The sequence below is a fragment of the Aquila chrysaetos genome, chromosome 12 (assembly GCF_900496995.4).
Source record: "Aquila chrysaetos chrysaetos chromosome 12, bAquChr1.4, whole genome shotgun sequence".
In the NCBI taxonomy this organism is placed as follows: Eukaryota; Metazoa; Chordata; class Aves; order Accipitriformes; family Accipitridae; genus Aquila; species Aquila chrysaetos.
In genome coordinates this window covers 22465090-22484623 of record NC_044015.1, presented here as the reverse complement: position 1 = coordinate 22484623, position 19534 = coordinate 22465090, and the positions used below count along the sequence as shown (strand labels likewise).

Here is a 19534-nt window from a genome sequence, read left to right as displayed (position 1 = left end):
AGCTGAGAAGTCAAAGCTCTGAGAGAGACCCTGTCTATAGTGAGAGAGATAACAGCAGGTATGGAGAAAAGCCAACATAAGACTATGACACTACTGTGGTTCCTACTTCTCAGAGCTAAGCTACTTTGAAAAACTCAAAAAAAAAAAAAAAAAAAAAAAAATTGGTGCACATAAAAAAACAGAACTTTAAATTTAACCGTCTTTAACCAACTAACCTTAAAAGACTCATAAAAGGTTTTGACAGAATCAGAATTTCCATAAATTTCAATTTTAGCAGATCCCCATCTCCCTCTTCTTTCTTACTCTCATTTGGTATTGCAATCACTATTTGTCCCTTCTCCAGCTCTACAATTAGAACCTTTGAAAGATGTTAAAAGCATAAGACAAATAGCCTTTGATCAATTCTCTCTATTCTAAATGAAAAAATGGGAACAATAAATTGTTACAGCGTTTTCTTATTGTAGTACATTACTGGAGCTGCACAAATGAACAATGTTTAACAGTATGTTTTAAAAAAAAGACACCCCCCCTCCCAACCCCACTCCAAAGCTTTTTAACATATCTCATCTAATAGCTGCCAATATTAATAGGTCAGTATCCAAACTCAAGAATACACACATCAAAGTGCTGTGTGGGAGGTCCACTTTGGATACCTTATTAGCAGCACGGCACTCCTACACCCCTTCTTTGATAATGTAGCACCTAATGACTGAAAAGATAACCAATGTGAAGACAAGGTCAAAAATGAGCTGGAAATTTTTGACTGACCAGTAGACAAAAGTACAAAACATAGATTTAAGTTGGGAGTTAGAGCAACGATAAGAGGGATGTCAAGATCAAGCACAACTGAGACTCGAAAAGTTTGTGGCTGTCTTTAGTCAGCTTTGAAACTACTCCTTTCTCAGATCACGTAATAGCTTTTCGTTTTCTCCCTAGCACTAAAAGAAAAACAACTGAATTTATTTTGAAAACTGAGTCCTCTCTCTGCTTAGGTGGTCAAACCACAACATTTTTCCTTATTCCAAATTTGTGGGGGTTTTTTTGTGTTTTTTATTTTTTAATTTAAAATATTAATCTAAGCAACCAGAAGAAACATCACTGTTAGAAAACTTTCTACTTTTAAAATTAACTATAAGGCTTTTTAAAAATTGTTATAGTTATATAATAGGAAAAGCTCTCCTTATGTTTCATTGAGATAGGTCAGTTAAAACTGTAGCAATCACTTTACAGCTATTCATTTTAATGCAACGTTAAAGGAGTCAGATTAGCAAACAATTTGTTCCAATACCAGTTGGGCCTAGACATTTCAAGTGAAAAATGTGAAACCGCACATTTACATTTATCAACTTCTTGGAGATACTAACTGGGAAGATTTATTTATCAACAGCATTGGTATATGTAAACTGTTGACTAATAAGAATGCCTTTTTACCCCTGCCAGAACAAAATATTTTATCTTGGTTGTTCCTAGCCAACCAAAATAATGTTTCTCATATCACTGTAAAGAAGTGGCATGCAGCATGATTAAACAATATTTCAGCTCTTTAGTTCATGCAGAGGTTACTTGCTAGAAGGCATAAAGGTTTGATTAGGCTTACGTCATACATGAAATATTTTAAAGGGAAGCATAGAACTTGAACACGAGTGCTGCAGCTACATTTAGCTTTTTCCTGTGGTCAGGTAGGCAAGTTCTCAGTCCCTTCCTATAATAAAGAGGCAGAAAATATCAAATAATTGAGGAAACCATAAACCTTTGAGACCACCAAACTAAGGAATTTAAAACGTATGCTCTGAGAAGGATTTCCCACATTTTTAAAATGATCATCATATAGGCCTATATTCAGGTTTGGCCTACTGTAAAGAGCAAGCCTCCCAGCACATTGACTAACTTTACTAGGAGGTGAGGCAAAATTAAAAAAAGTATGAGCCTAGTCCTGAAAATTCTCATGTAGGCAGTGAAGACACTAGTTAACACACTGCTAATTAACTTTAGCAAACAGTGGCATAAAACTGAAACCATAGAAAGAAAAAACTATTAATGTGCACTGCATAGTTAACTTTTATTATGCACCAAGATGAACAATCTTAAAATATTTTTTTACCTGCACATAGATACTTGTTCCTGATCATATCTTTTCCAATAAATCCTGTTTATCAGACATCATCGGTATGAACAACTGCAATATCTTATGCTGCAACCATATATCCAAAGGCAAAGCAGTCCACAGGATCTGGACATTTAACCAAAATATTTAACCATGTAGACCACAGAAATATGCTTGCCTGAGTTTTCTACATTTCCCTTTTCTGAAAGCTTCTCAGTGAATTAAAATGCAATTGCAAGAGTAAGTACAGGTTGCCATTTGGTTTAAAAAAAAAAATCATAGTTTTCTTCCTTTCTGGGAAGCACTCACTACATACTCCATCATAGTTAGGCTACTGAAGTGTCATTAAACTAGCCCAAATCTTTTTGTTTCCTTTTTAAACAGTGGCAGGTCACTGATATTTTGGCCGAACTGACCTTCTTTGTGACATCTATCATCTATAATGTGTATTCTAGCTGAAATGCTTCCATCATAGTGAGATTGAAAATAAGGTTATCCTTATCCCCAACTTTCATGTCATAAGAAAATCCATTCTGTAGAGGATGGTCTCCATATATAAATAAAAAGTCACCACACATGAACAGTATTTAAAACCTTATTAACAGCCATACCATGTCATTAAAAAGTTTCAGCAAGTCAGTAGTGTTGTTAACATTATAGTCCTACTTACAATCCCTTTTTATTTTCCGTTTTGTCTTTTGAGTAATTCAATTAAAAATCCTTCAAAGCAATAACAGTGGATTAAATGTTGTCAAACCGCAATATAAAATTACAGAATAGTGTTCTGATGACGACTTTATTAAACTTTGCATCTTAATTCATTTCTTCTTGAGTGTATGAAAAACAGAATTCTTAAGACAAAATACAATTAACTGTCGTACCTCATTATTAAGTATTGTGTCCTTTTACATGTTACAAAAAATAGAATACATGAGCACATAAAGGACATACAGAACTAAAGACATGGAAGAAATCCATTTAAATAATGACATCTAATCACACCTGAATCCTGTGAGGGCAACAGAAAAGGAATTGAATCCTCAGGTACTGGAGGAAGGTGAGTGATGCCACCAACCCAGGAGTGACCACATAGTCAGCAAGCTTTTCCTGTTCCGATTTCCAGTGAAACAGCTCATGAGTCAGTTGTTACTTTGAAATCAACTCAGCAAAGAGTTTACTTTATGAAGAGGCTTTTAAAGAAGGAGAGAGTAGAAAGAGAAAGGGAAGACACACATATGACACTGGGGAAGGTGAAAAAATCAACCAGTGAGGTTAAAACAACAAAACTGAACTACCATAAAGGATGACGTGTGGCCACGATCAGTGTGGGAGCCAAGAAGGCAAGCCCACAAAACACATCTGGCCCATGAAAACGTGTGCTTAGATCTACGTTTGCAGGAGTTGGAGGAGGCAATCAGCAGCATCCCTTCTCCCCGCACATCCCAAACACCCTCCCAGCAAAACAACGCCCAATGCAGCACTTCTCTGCACGCGCAGAGTAACACCATCACCACCTGAACCAAGGAATCCGTGTTTCTGAGGAGTCTGCATCTTGTCATTGAATTTCCTGTATCTGCCTGAGCTTTTCCCTCAGCTGGACTATTAAGGCTCCTGTTCATATCCATCAGCTTGGGCAGCAGACAATTTCTCTCCCCTACCCAGCTGCCTAGTTTTATGAAACTTACAGAAATTCAGTACCTCTGAAACAGTTTCAGCTCTGAGAAACATGACTGAAACAGGTCATTTGGTTGAAACATGCCCCAAAGCAACAGAGGGCACTGACAGACACAAAGACAGCGAGATCAGCTAGGAGTTATCTTCTTAAGATCACAGCCAAAATGGATGAAAGTGGCCAATGCGAGAGAACAAGACGACATATAAATCCTGAAACTCCACCGTAAACACCAACACAAACCTCACTTTGATTATACTGGTTTATACTGCACTTTGGGTGGCAATGTTCCCACTGCTGCTATAGCACAGTGTAACACCACCCTGCTGTATTTTGCATTAATTTGTTGCAGTAACTGATACAAAAGAGAAGAGAGAGAACTAATACTGCCTGCAGGACTCAATGAATTACACTTAACCAGCATATTATTGTAGGCTGATAGTAGAATGCCACATGAACACAGATATAATCAAATTCTGTTTGGGGCATCATTTATTTAAAATATTTCAAGCTCCTTGCTGGCAGAGCAACAGCAAATTAGCATGCTATGCTGTGCACTTCAATTAAAAAGCAGTCTCATCTTTCCTATTTCCAAGGTACAGCAGAGCAAATCTAATTGTGCCATACAGCCAGTTCTCATCTTTGCAGAGTAACCAGGGCTTTGGGGTTTTTTTGCTTTTTGGTTTTGACAGATTTGTCTTCTTCTGAATAAGGCAATGTGGGCTTTTATGAAACTTGCCTCCTAATTGCAGGCAATAAACATGAACACAGCCAGCAGCAAAGGCTGTAGCAAGTACAGTTTAAGTAAAACGAAAATAAAGGTAAGAAAAGAACCACAAAGCAAGTTCATTTTACACATGATCTGAATAGTTAAACCACCAGGATCTGGATTTCAGTGTTCACAAGAGACGTATACATGCCTCCTTCAATATAAACTAAAAAAAAGCAAACAATCCCCCAAACCTATAGCTTAAATGCTGAGATAGGCAAAGATTTTTTATATTTTGGAGGTTAAAAGGTATGACTAATTAATGAGAAATATTTATAAGCCAGGATGTTATTAACTTTTAAAATATTTGCTTACAGCATAAAGAATCTCTGTTCTTGCACTTAGGCTGAGATCTTTGAATATGAGTTCTGTTTTTTTAAAAAGTATAGAAGCATCCTCTGTGCTTTGGAAATTTAACTTATGTGTTGCTTTTGACTTGAGATCTCCCTATCACACTGATCATCTCACCCCAAGTGAGCAGGTGAGTCCTTCTGCTTCCTTTTATCCACTACTCATTTCCTATCCCTGGTACAAAGACCGCACTACTTTTGGACAGGAATTGAGTCCACAGAATCACAGAAATGTTTGTCTGAATGGATTTCTGGAGGACAGCTAGTCCAAGCTCCTGCTCTGAGCAGGACCAGCACAAACACCAGTTGAGGTTGCCCATGGCTTTGCCTGCCTGAGCCCTGAAAACTCCCGAGATGGAGAGTACACAGCCCTACTAGACAGCATGTTCCTGTACTGCATCACCTTCTTGGTGAATTTTTTTCCTGATGACCAACCTGAAATGTTCAGCCTGCAATTTGTGGCCGTTGCCCCTTGCTGTATCATCTGACACTACAGAGAATTATCTTTTCCTCTTTGTAGCTACTCTCCCAGCATCTTTGTTACAATCTTTCAAGCAGCTGTAGGCTGCTCTTTTCTTCCCTCCATTGTTTTTCACTCACCATTAGACCAAGGAGACTCGCTGATATTTTTGAAGACTTTGGATATCACTCATCCTAGTCGGTCTTATTCTAATGATTCTAGGTATATGCACATTACACTTACTAGACCTGGGTTTTCATCTGAACAACAAAGAATGACACAAAACTTAGCAGGAAAACCCAGATTATTTACTCATTCTTACCAGAGCAGCTGGAGAGACTTGTTGAATTGTGGACCAAACCCAAAAAGCCAAACGCTTAAATCTGTTGATTTCACATCATGGTAATGGTTCTGAATATTTAATGCCACTTTTTAGAAGGATAAGTAAAAAAAAAACAAAAACCCAAACCATCTCTGCATGGTTTCCAGTGAAGAGACAAAAAGTGCACCACAAATGCAACACCAGAAGTTAGACATTGAAATGTGAGTGCTACCATCTTAGATGTTTGATTTATTATTTTCATAATTTTATGCTGTAATCACTACAGTTATGAACTATAGTGGGAAAGCAACAGCATCATTTTTTAATAATCTGCTGTTCACCACATTGTCTTTATGTTTACTATTAAATGTTTTGTACACTTACGTTATCTGATTCAAAGAAAATCTGTGCATTAGTGCTGTTAAACCTAATGATGGAAATTCTATTACGATTTTTAATGATATCCAACTTTTATACAGTTGCAGTTTGTTATGAAAGAACACAAACCTTAACTTTATTATCATTCATCAGCATTTGTAAATATAATTGACATTTTATACAGAACCAGCTTTAAGTAACTTATTGGCAGCAATACAGATGCCTCTTAATATTACCCTCTGGCTAGCTATGCTGTTCGGGCGCCAGAGTGTCTGCACTAATGACTTGGAATTAAAATCAAGTAAAAGCTGAGAACTGTAACTCCGTATAAAACAAACAGCCGTGCTTTGTACCAATTCTTTACATATATAATTTGGATATACCTGGCATTTTTAAAATTTACAGTGGGTATAAAACAGTGAAAGTGTTTGAGACTAGATAACAAAATAGGATAGAGAAAAAACAAATCTGATGTTCCCAGATTTCTACACTTACTCTTAGGCACACCATAGGAATTGAAATGAGGAGAGAAAGTAGACAGTGCAATTAACCTTTCCTTTCCCTCTTTTTTTTTAAAGAAAACAACAAAAAAAAGGCAGAACATTTTAGACATTATAAATAGTAAAAAATACACATACATGTTTTTCTGCCATTATTTTTCATCTCAGCAATTTCTGTAGTTTCCTGAGGATTTAACGAGCTTAGGCATGAAAAGGGACCTAATCCTTAAAAAATTTTCCTATGAAGACATGGATTATGTTATCAAAAAGATTTAAGAAAACCTGCTTCACTGTACAACCAGGAAAGCTGCTCTGTCTCTCAAAGCCTCATGCCTTGACTTCGAGGTATCGAGTGGTGGTTTTTTTCCAGAGCATATCTGAGCCCTCTCCTCCCCACACCATCTACGTATGACCTATTTGACTTCAGCTCTGGGGAAAAAAAAAAAAAATTAGGAGTAGAGCCAAAATACTTCCTAGCACTTTCCTGTCTTATGATGGGCCACCACACATGGAAGCTCCTCAGGGAGCTACTGATAAATCTCATCGCACATATCATTATTTTATCCAGTTTATCCACACCATTTGCTTCGATAAACTACATTTAAAGCCACCACAATTTAGTTTTAGCCAACTCTGAGGAAGAACCTCAGGATCTGGCTCTCTAAAGATGGCTGTTTTATTCATTTATTTGTCTAAAGAAGTAGATTCTTTTCTGAGCTCTCATTTTGGTGATACAGTTAAGAAAACACAAGAATATATTTAATAAGCAAGAGTAGTATACATTAAACATTCAAAAGAATATCCATATTGTATGGGGAAGAGAGAAATTTTATTATTATACAAACATACATGTATATATAATGTAATCATCTTCTTGTTTTATGGATCTGATCTCCTCCAAGGAGAGTCACAAATCCACACGATAGCCCTGAGTGCTAAGATTTTGCATTTGGTTCTCTGATTTTACAATAGCTGAAAGATATGTAAAAACTCATGTAGCCAGACAGCTCCCTACTGACTACACATCTAAGCAACTTCACATGCATATATTATTCCAACCAGCGATAGCTGGAAATAACATATGCCAAAAAAAAAAAGGGAAAAAAAAGAGTACTTGAAAGGAGCCTGTTTTCAGCTTCTGTGTGAAACCTTCAGGGCTCTCCCTGACCAAACCACATCCTTCTACAGCATGCTGCCATCTCAGGTGGGGACAACCCAAACTACTGAGTTACGCTCTGCAGAGTGAAGGGTGGAAATTGCTTCACAAGCTTATAAAAACAGCTACTATAGCTCTTTGTTGTTGAATGCAATTCAAGGCAATAATTAATAATAACTATTACCATTTTGCTAGTGTGGTCCTGAAGGATTTTTATAATTCTGCCCCATTTTTAATGATAACTTTGGTAAATGACCACAGCCCACAAAAAGCATCCAGATTGCTTTCATTTAAAATAATAATCTGTAGCATGGAGCAGATTGACATAATTTTGTTCACAGAAAATAATAAAATGTCCCGTGCGCTGTGCCTGACAGTATTGCTGTGATAAAGCTACACCTGAAGTGTGTCCACAGTTGCACTGAAATGATTACAGCCCCTATTGCCTCCCTACTAAAAGTTTTAGAAAGTTAATGGTTTAGTTATCCAACCACACCTCAGTTCATAGAAGTTTTGTGTTTAAGTGAGGAAGTGAGGATGAATTAAGATGTCTACTAGCCCCCTCAAAGGGGATCAACTGAATAGTGTGTGTCAATTTTAGGGCACATAATCATGATTCCCACTCTGCATCTCCTTCCTCATCTTTTTCTCCTCTCCCCAAAATGTAGTAAGATGAGAAATCAAACAGGCTTCAGACTTCTGAAACTTTGATGGTCAAACGCTAGAAAATCTCTCCCGGTAGGCTGTGAACCAAGAGTTTTCAGAGACTTCCAAGTTCATCACATCTGGGCGTGTTTCAGAGCCAAAACAAATTTCAAACCATGACCAAAACATGCAAAAATCTGAAAACGTCAAAAGGATATTAGTATGAGAACTGGCTTTTGTGCATGTTTGTTTTCTTTTCATGGGCAAAACAACACACATTCTCGTAACTGAAGGCACGGGACGTATTGATAAACTCTGTATCAGATTTCTACATGACAGAGACATCAGGCATGGATAATTCCAACCTAAACTGTATAAACCATCAAATCTATAGGTTACAGAACACAGGCTCTTCTAAGAGAAGACATTAACTGTAGGTGGCACTACCAGAATGTATGCCCTATTCCCTGATTCTAAAATACACTTAGGTTCATATGCTAAAAACTGTGAAATGAAATGTGTGTATCTCTCATGTCCTTCAAAATCATATTGATATATGCAGTAGTTACCGGGTTGTGATCTAAAAGATATCTACAGGGCACTGAAATGGAAACCAACAAATTCTGTCCAAGCGCTTTTTGGAAATTATTTGTTTTCATCTTGTTCCTCGTCAAATACATAATGCATTTTTGTTCTCAGCAAAACTAAGCATTTTGTATATTCTCAGCTTCTGTCTTCCTTTTTTTTTTGCTTTCAGCACTAAATATTTAAACACATTCAACCTAAAAATCTCAAGCTAGTAATCTGCTGCTTGTGTCTTCTCCCTGAGGTGTAACTATCAATGAGGTAGTACAGGATTGCTGAAGAGACATGAAAGAGATTGCGGTTACAGTCATACCTGCCCACAGGCCAGGCCCATACCTCTCTCCCCCATACCATGAGGACACGATAAATTTAACTCCAGCGCATCTGCACCAGCAACCTATGAAACATGCAAAAGGAAAAAAAAAGCAAAATTAACTTCAAGTAAGGTACTCTTTCCTGTAGCATTTACTGTTCATGTTAAATAGATTTCTTTAGACATTTCTTTTTTTCATTTTGTTTTTTTAAAGGGAGAAAGCTATGGTTATGACAGCCTGAAAAAGAAAGGTGTTGATCATTACAGAGAAAACATTTCAAAAACTGATGTGGTTTCCCAAAACTACAAAGGAAATTAAAGTAAAAAATAAATTAAAAAGAGACAGGCACAATAAGGAGCTGGTTCTGAAAAATGTTAAAAAATGAAATGTAATTACAGGGCCTTAGGGCAGCACTGAGAGCGAGGTTCAGTAGTCAGTGTTACACAGGTGCTTCTGTGCTCTGAAGAACTGTGACTCAGTAGTAAATTTCTCCTTTCTGCTTTAACGAATTTAGCCTCTAAATTTTCTGCAGGCGCTTGGACTGTGCCATAGCTTTTGTCATTAAATATTTTTATTTCTGAAGTCAAACAAGAGAGTATTAAAAGAAGTCCATACAAACATATTAGTCATGCTAATTCCTCTTCAGCACCCTCTATTAGTTACAATTAAAAAGGCAAACGAGCCAAGGCGTAGAAGGGCAGCACACAACCATGCTCCTCCTCCTCCCTGCCGAACTGCTCCGGCCCGAGACGACGATCTCTTCTGTTGCCTTCCACGTGGCTGTAACGAGTATTTTGTTTTGCATTTGCGTTTTGTTTTTGCTTATTGAACGGCAGTAATTTTGCCTGCTGCGTGGCCATGGTTCAGCAGCTGCCCAAGCGCGCGAGCAGGGGAGAAGCCTTCCATCACTTTCAGGAATCCTCCACGTCCTGAGCAGCTCTGCAAGCCCAGCCATGCTGCGCTGTTGCTGGTGCTGTCGACCTCCGTGACAAGCTGACCTTTTGTATGAATAGGTCGTCCTCCTGCCGAGAGGCACCGCGGTACCTTCTGGGGCTTCTGCTCTTTGGAAAGCCACATCTATTACCTTCTAGGTAGGATCCTACGCATGCGATTAAATAGCACTGCTCTTTTCCAGAGCGCCCCAAACAAGCGTGCTGCTCTCCACAGAGTGGAGACTAACAACTTCTTTGTGGAAGAAAGTTATATCGCACAGGTTACACGTTACTGAGTGCATTTAAATAACTACTTCTTTCTAAAGGGGTAACATAAATACAAACACATTGGAAATATCTGTCTTAAAGCTAGATAGCAGTACCACTGGGTTAAAAAAAGAGGAGCAAATGGCACAATAAAGCCATTCATCTTAGTCAGTTTAAAAGTGGTACTGCTCCCGTTAAGCATGGATTCCACAAAAGATTTCATGGTCAATTAGGCAAATACAGGTATAAAATGGAGTAGTGTTGAAGATCACCAAGCTAATTACTGATAATGTTTAATTCACTTCCCTAAGTCCCCTAAGTGATTTTTTCCCTCATAGGTTTGAAATGCCCAAAGAAAATGGAGAAGTGTCTTCTCACATCATAGGAGGGCTTAGGACACCGTGAATAAAGAAACAACAATGTCCAAACACACACATTCAGCCGTATGAAAACACAAATTCAAAATATCCACACCCATATCTACACATACACAAAAACATATATAAAAAAATTTATAATACTTATAAAACATTTAGATGTGAGCTAATGATAGCAATAACGACAAGCTAATTTTTTTTTCTTTGCTTAGATTTGTTAAAACCTTCCTTTATTGATCTGAAACTATGCTTTTTATTTCCTCTAGATACTTTACATGGAGAAAACCAGTTTTATTTAAAAATAACAACTTTGTATTACACACAGATATAGACACCTTTCTGAGTGAAATTACTGCAGTCTTAATCAAGTATTTCCTATACTATTCTCTGTGGACACAGGTACATGTTTTTAAATAGTTTTTTTCCTTCAAATTGAATCAAAATTTCAGGCGTATAGTCTGTTTGCATTTGTGTGAGATTGGATTTATATTATAGGAAGCCTGCTGACTGCTATTATATATGCTGGCTTTCTCTGCTATCATTTTTGAAAGTCTGTATTAAAACTAGAATAGCATTAAATGAGCCTTTTATACTTTAAATATTCAAGAGTTTTATATTCAAAATTTCTTCTGGTGCTGTCAAACTAGTGTGCCTGTAGGCAAGGTAAGATCAAGTTAGGCTCTCAAAGGTAGAATTAAATTTTATCAGGGCATCCGTCATAATATACAGTTTGCTTAAAATGCAAATAAAAAGTATCTAGATTCAAAGACTAAAGGCTTTCCAGGTACTGCTTAAAAATCCAAGGGACTATTTTTATGGAACAGATTTCCTTTAAATTTACATTTCTATCATTTTAATGAAAACACAGAATAAACAAATTATAATGGACATGCTTTAAATTCTCACTTTTCACTTTGAATGTATTTCTTTCAAGAAATTCCTTATTGCAGCTCTTGTTTTTAAGGAGAATAAAAAAAGATGCAGAAATACATTTAGGAAACCATTACCTCAGCCATTTTTGAAAGTTCAGTCCAGTCCTCCCTGCTATAGCTGCACATGATACTGGCAATCAGAATCTGAAAAGAATATATATGTAATCATTTTAAGCCATGTTAACAGATTTTGTAATATAGTCCTTTACTGGGACTCCAGACATTAACTACCACTACCTGCATATGGGAACTACCAGCTATATACTACTAGCATGTATAGTGAAATATAGCTGTATATTTCACTGGGGATGAGAAGTAGTATACAAAGTCATCTATTTTATCCCTGTTTTTTAAGTCATTAAGGAAAACCAGCAGGTGTAGTCAAACACATAGAGAACTTCGCATTCTCTTTGCCATGCGATAAAGTGAGAACAAAGGCTGTCACAGACACAGAGCCCACCAGGAAAACTGTCAAAGGTATTTGTTTCTAAGGTAGGGGAATTAAGTTATTTACTATTTATACAATGCCAGAAGTTACTTGGGGCCCTTTAGAGGTAGGTAAGACATAAGTGCAAGAGTTTAACAAAGCAGCGTACGAACACAATATTCCAGCCGACTTCAGGAAGCCAGGCTACACCAAAACCAGCCCCCTGGAATCTCATACTATGCAAGTTAAGGACAGTGACAGGCAGCTGGGACTGTTTTGTGTAGAGGCAACTGTGAGGAGACTCGTAGGATATGGGAAAAATCTAGGAGGACAGGGAGAGTGGCACAGGGAAATCCCAGCTTTTCTTTTCCCACAATACACATTTTATTTCCTATTTGCTGGCTGTGGCCCCAGTTCCCCAAGAGCTGTTTCTGTGTATTGCCTTTCCTCCTCACTGCACTGAGCACCCTTCAGGTCCAGATTCTGCCTGTAGCTGCTGCTGCTTCCAATATCTTTACTGAGGTTCAAGTGTTTAGGTAAAGTAAGTTCTAATAGGGTTCTTCCGGGAGGGCAGCTGGACCCACACCTTTCCAGCTGCACAGTGCTATTTACTGTTAAACAAATGTTAACTACTCCTCGGGCCGATGTCCAGTTTAAGTAACAGTGTTAATTTCTATTTAAGACCCATCAAAGATCATCAGACACTGAAACTCGGAAGTTGATACATTTGTGGTACAATTAGCAGAGAATTCAGCCCAGGAAGTCCTGTACGGAGGACTTCGTGGAAGGATGAGGTTTGCAGGAAAAAAGCAACAGAGACCTATATTGCAGCAGCTAAAAGGTTAAATCAGAAAAAAAAGTCACAGAACTTATGACCACAGTACCAGCGCAGTCAGTGTACATCAAAGGAAACTCCAGGAGAGGAGAACAGAAAAACATCTGGCCACACTTTTGATTATTTGGCCCTTTTACGTGAAACGTATGAAAGTTTCACATAGATGTTTGATTGACAGGTAGGATGAAATTTGGTTTTGATCTTTTTTGCTTTCCAAACAAGTTTTACTGTCAGTATTAATATCTGGGATGAGCTGAATCTGTCACTCCCAGTCAGTATAACACTTCTCTTGAACTTTCCCATAACGCTGAGGGTTAATGACTCATTCATGTAAGGTAAAATACTGAAAAGCATAGTGTAGAAAAATTGTCCAATACACACAATTGTTCGAAACTATAAACTCCCAAATTATCTCCATAAGAAGGATATTTGGTATCTTTAGAAGGGAGGGAAACATACTTTAAAAATGAAGGCAGCTAATGGAGAAAATTAGACATGGTGAGATTATAATCTATTCATTTAAAAGGACAATACCACTTATCGTCATCATTATTTCCATTATTTCCATTGTTTTGCTGTGATGAATCCGCACCTATCAATCTACCACCCACCTACCTGCAGACTACCTACCCACCCACCCACCTTTCTGGGTGATGTTTGCAAGATGGGAGTCTTTTGAGAAAGAAAGCCTTTGACGAAGTGCCTGCCTTGCCTGCAGGTGCCCATTTGTGCGCACCTCTGGCATAAATATTTAAGACCAAGCTTTTCACTAAACGCACACAATCATTACTGGTCATGCTTTTATTACCCTCTTGACAGAGGAAAAGACTCTCTCTCCTATACCGCACTTTTTTCTATTGTGAAAAACCTTATATAGCTCTATAGGCCAAATGTTTATGAAACAGAATTTGCTCTATGTTCTATTTGAATATTCAAGATAATTTGAGTACTCCAGAAATAAACATAAATCTCTTTAAAAAGACTCTGATATTTTTAAAAACACAAATTGTGAAAAATTGACTTAAGAAAGTATATGTCAGAAAAATTTAGAGTAAGAAACTAGTTAAAATATGCACTAACAGGAAGTTAGCTAGAAACTGTATCTTGTCAAATTCACACTTTTTATAAACTAACCAAAGCAAAAAAAACCCCAAACAACTCAGACACTGACAACATGATAAGGGTTTTCACAGTTGCAGTCACAATCCAAAGTATATCAGAAATCTACACAATTCAGCTTTAAAACAAACTAAATTTTTCAGCAGCAAAAGTTGTAAAACAACAAACGTGGCTGACTATATTCACAAGTAGCTGAGTTAGGTTATGTCAAGTGTTATTAATGAAGTTTGAAAATTCTGCTGGGAATGTACAAAAGAGGAGGAACAAGATCTGTGATGTTTCAAAGAGCTGTTAATTAAGACAACATGTTTATTTAATATTGATTAGTTTTAGCATTCACATTTAAAATTAAGTACATATTTTTGACAGAAGCAGTGGTTTACAATAACAAAAATAACTGAAAGCAAAAATTACATTTCTGCTGTGACTGTTCACATGAAAACCATGATCTCAGAGGGAATAATGAAAATTTTAAGAAAGTAGGGATTTTATTCTCCTCTTTTCCCCAGTGTTCTCTTATAACTTGAAATTAAACTTAATTCCTAGGTGGAAACCGGTCCTCCAGCACTCCATGTTAACAAAGCTGTCCCTCCTCAAGTGACTATTCTTCCCCTCTACAGGGAATGCCTCTACGGTCTTTTCATTTGGAATCAGTACCCATGACAAAAAAAAAAAAAAAAAATTATCATATGTGGACATTTAGGGACACTATCTGTGATGTTTGAGGTTTGAATCTACTCCTAAATCACACATTTATAAAGAAATTTATAATTTATAAAGAAAACATAGAATATTATCTCCTATTACCTAGAAAGAGAATAGCAAGAAAGAAGTAAGAATAACAGATTATAAGAATCAGAGTTTCTATTGGAAAGTAATAAACAGAAGTTGTATCAAATTTCAGTTTCTCAGCCTCTTCTCACTATTTTTTTTTTTTCCCCATCTTTGGTGCCTGCAATGCCATGTACCACATTACCAACCCTGTAACTTTAATAGCCCCAAACAGTTGTGTCTCATGAAAGTCCAGCACATGGCCCAGCCCAGGAGCATCCTCAGAGAGCGCATCCTTCCTTTTGACTCCTGAAATTTGCAGTGGCAACCTGAGCTTAACTACAGTTGTTTGAACCACAAGTGCAAGGCCGCACCATGCTTGCCCAGCTTACAAAAGTAGACTACTGACAGATCTTACAATAAAACTGCTGCTGAAGTGTAGTAAGTGGTAAATGAAGGTTGACTAAATGGCAGCTTTGTCATAGCTTGAGTGGGGGCTGCCTGCGAAACCGTGCGTGACTGAAGCACAGTGGGATCCCTGGCCCATTCCTTATTCCAGATCAGAAGCATAGCTGGCATACGCTGTTCCCTCTTCTTCTTCATCCAAACCGCTATTTTGCCTGTTGTCAAGAGATCCTGCCTATCCCGCCGTGCATCAAGGAGCGTGGCGGCCCTGCAGACACCACTCCCTCCCTGATGATCGCTGTGACAGACGTCTCCAGACAAGGTCTTTACGCCCCGACATTACACAAGGTGACAGACAATTTCTCCAAATGCCTATAAAGGGACAAATGCATGTTTGTAACATCAGACACTGGTCTGTGTACAAGATTTTCTTGATCATTCATGGAAGAAGACCTACAATAAAACTTTTTTTTTGTTGGAGGGAGGGGAGATGGAAAAGGGAGGGTATATAATGCACCATTTAGGACATGATTATAAGATGAACATACCCTAGCTAAAGCACCTAGTAAAAAGCTACATTTCACACAATTCTGTAACTAATGCATTAGTAGTTGTTCGTCTTAAAAGGACACTGACAAAGTACTTCTTATAATCCTTAAAATATTTTTTCTCCCTGTTTATAATAATCCCCTGGAAGCTTAAACTAGAATCTATTTCCCTTGCAAATGCTTTTTTCTCCTCCATTATCTCTATGCGGATGTCTCATGAATGCAACAGCATTAAAAGAAATAAAAAGGATGAGGTTTGCCACTGTGTATGTTTTCAAGTGATCTTCCTTCCCTAACACATGGAATTCACTGCAAGAGTTTTCAAAACAAAAGGAAGGAGAAAAAAAATAACTGGGCCTACTTTGGGTCAGACAGTCCTGAGAACATCTATTTAAAGCCAGACAGCAGTAAAACTCTAGGCAGACAATTACCATTTGTCCTGTATCGCTCTGCAGGGAATAAGGGAGTTTCAGCATACTCGGAGAGTCTGAAAAAAATCTCAGGGGGATGGATTTAAATGTGAACATTGTCAGTTCCTGAAAATTTAAGAAAACTTCCCAACAGACACAATGGAATCACAATCCTCTACCCTCATGCCTGTAATAACCATATTTATTTTGGTCATCTAACACAGGCCATAGCCTGTATCTGTTCCTAACCTATTCTTCCAGGTCTGTGCATAACCTCCCTGCACTTCAGGAAATTCAGCCACCCATATAATTTTTGCTTTCTCTTCCCTGCCTGTCCCTTCTCATTGCTGCACCAGACTTGAGGACAGTTCTGCACCAAGTGTCCATAGATGCTCCATTTAGACACTGCTGCTGGCCTCAACCTGCACCCCCTTCTGCTTTCTCAAACACTTCCAAAAATCCCCAGGGTTTTATTTTTGATGTGCACAGCCCTTGCAGAAATAGAAAGAGATCCTTAACATCATCTTTAAGAGACCGTTCCCCTGAAAGCTGTAAAATCGAGAGGAGCTTTCAAGAAGGCTGAAGGACTGGTTTTGTAACAGCTACCTGTTTGGGAAGCAGAGATATGGAACAGGATAATTGCTGTGGATAGAGGAAGTCCAGAGGCTGAAGACTATGTTAAGTACCAGATTACAAATACCCACAAAATATTCTTGATCAACCTAAACTTCAGAAGGTATTTGTGTTTGGGGCAGATGGAAGGACCTCAATCTTCCTTTCAAGGCAACTTTCTTCTTCCCAAACAACACAGTATAGCCTTGCCACACAATCTGCTTAGTCTGAACAAACTCAAACGTTTTTAACCAAAATTCCTCAGGAAGAATTTACTAGGAAGAAGCTTGGCACTGAAGATACAGTCTTTCTAAAACAATGGCAAAAATAGCATATTTAGTTCATCACTCACCAGTGGAAAAGACACCTACATCTCTACAAACACATTAGGATAGGAGAACTTCCTGGCAGCTGAATCATTGTTTCACAGCATTAAAATCCCCCCTGTCTGTGTGAATGAGGGGTACGTGCACTCAGTCCTGACCCACGCCATCTCTCACCTGCACATGGTAACAAGCCAACACACTCAGAGCATTTCCTGAAGGTCCTGCACACATGTAGCTACAAAAGTGTGTGGTCCACCTGGTGCTTGATGAAATGTTAATAAAGAACAGTTTACTGAGCACTCCTCAACTATTTCAATGACACGATAAACAATCTTGTAAAGATCTAAAAAACACACGTGCTGCATATAGACTTCACGTAGTTTTTTCACACATGAAAGAATGAAACATATGGACCATAGACCAGATTCTGCCCTGCCCAATAGCTCTTAGATGCAGTCTCAGTAGCAAAGAGCGAGCAGCAAGGGAATAAACAACAGCACCACAGGACTTTTTGGGTTGATACAGATTTTCCACCTTATCGAGACTTGCACCACTAGCCTGCCTCTGTAACCCTGCCTCTTGCACAACATCAGGTTCAGGACAAGTCACAGCTATGCCACATCTTGCCAGCAGAAAGATTCTCGGAGGCTTACTGCCACTCAGTGCAGCAGTCCTCTGCTTTTCCAAATAGCCACTGGCTGATGACGTGATCACCCTCAAAACCATCCAGCCAGAATTACCAATGTACAGAACATTTCTAACACCCACCTCACAAGGTAAGAGTAGGACTGCAGCAAATATTCTGTACTGCACAAACACACTTAAATGTGCGGTACTGAAAAACAACGGGAGCACAAAGATTTACTGTTGTAAAAATAACCGTCTAGAAACCAGCCTGATTTTGATGCCTTGTAGACCCAAGCAGGTTTCTCTTTTTCTGTACTTTCTTGTTGTAATTTTTCGTTTGTTGCAGAACTGAAATAAAAATAAGCTTCTTATTAAAAACTACCTAGAACATCAAATCCCATGCAATAAGAAAGTTAACAATTGTAAACCTTGTCATGTCTCTCAGAAGCAGAGGAATTATCTTGTTATCAATTTAATAATGGAACATTGAAGTAAATGATGCCATCCACTGACACCAGTAACACTGTCTCTCCTGGGAAATTCATGTCGGTAGCAACTGTCAATCTAGATGGATATGGACATATTAAACATTGTACCTTCAGTCCATAAATCTATTCTTCCTATGCCGCCTTAATAAAAAGATTCTGCATGATGATAAAGACAAGCAATGCAGAATGTCTTGACACTGCTGACCTATAATTCGGCTTCTCTTCTCTCTTCTTTTTTCAGGGAGTGAAGAGTAAATAATTTAACAATCTCTAACCATCCACTGTTTTCCTCCTTAACTTGCACTTAAATTACATTCAAGATAATTTGAATAAATGAAAATAAGACAAGTAGGGGATATTAGTATGTTTATTATTTAGCTGTCTTTCTGTAGCAAACCTTTCAAATAAAGCCCTATCTTTACCTTGCTACTTTATATTGAGATCTCCAGTTTGTTTTTCAAAGTGAAGTGGCAGTGAGATACAACAGATCGACACAAAAACAGGACAAACATTATCAGCACACAAATAAGTCTAGAGAAGCTGATGATAGGAGTTTGAAAATATTACCATTTGCTCACCCTACCACACACACAAAATCAGCACGAGCAGAAAACAACAAAGATTCTCTTCTCAGGCTAAATGGAGACGCTTATTTTCAAAGGCAGTTATTTTCATATGATGACCCTACTTCTATCAATGAGATTCCATCTATTTAATGAGATTATTTGATGGATATCAGTGAGTACACTGGGCCATAACTTCAAATTAAGGCCTAGAGTTGTTAGGATCTACCATCCTCAGATAAATAAAACCCAAGCATTATGAACAAACCCCTTTCTTTGTAAAATAGCGGAATGCTGTGGCTTTGACAGGAGCATGAAGCTAAACAGAATGTTCTTTAGGACTGGCTGCACCTGTAGGAAAACAAGGGAGCAGCTTGGTGTTCTAACTGCTCCTTTGCCACATGAGACTCAGCATCGTATCAGCCACTATCAGGGCAGGAGTTGAGCTACCATGCCCTTGGCTCTGCTGGTACACATAAACGTGTAGGCACAGATCATGCACGTGGAAAGTATGGATAAATGAAAAGCTAACTTTCCATTAAAACATTTAATAAGAGTCCTACCAACCTGGAATACAACTGAAAGCAAAATGAAGGGACAGAAAAGAAAGAGACCTTCTGATGCACCTGTACCTCCTTCC

General features: G+C 38.1%; 1 protein-coding gene across 1 annotated transcript in view; it reads right to left on the bottom strand.

Moving 5' to 3' along the window:
* Positions 1–19534, bottom strand: part of DPYD (dihydropyrimidine dehydrogenase) — a 372599-nt gene that overhangs the window by 106323 nt on the left and 246742 nt on the right. Inside the window, exons 15-16 of the mRNA XM_030033578.1 lie at positions 11839–11907; positions 9255–9338 (exon numbers count right to left, since the gene is read on the bottom strand). Coding sequence (XP_029889438.1) covers positions 9255–9338; positions 11839–11907 — 153 coding nt within the window. The remainder of the gene's footprint in view (positions 1–9254; positions 9339–11838; positions 11908–19534) is intronic.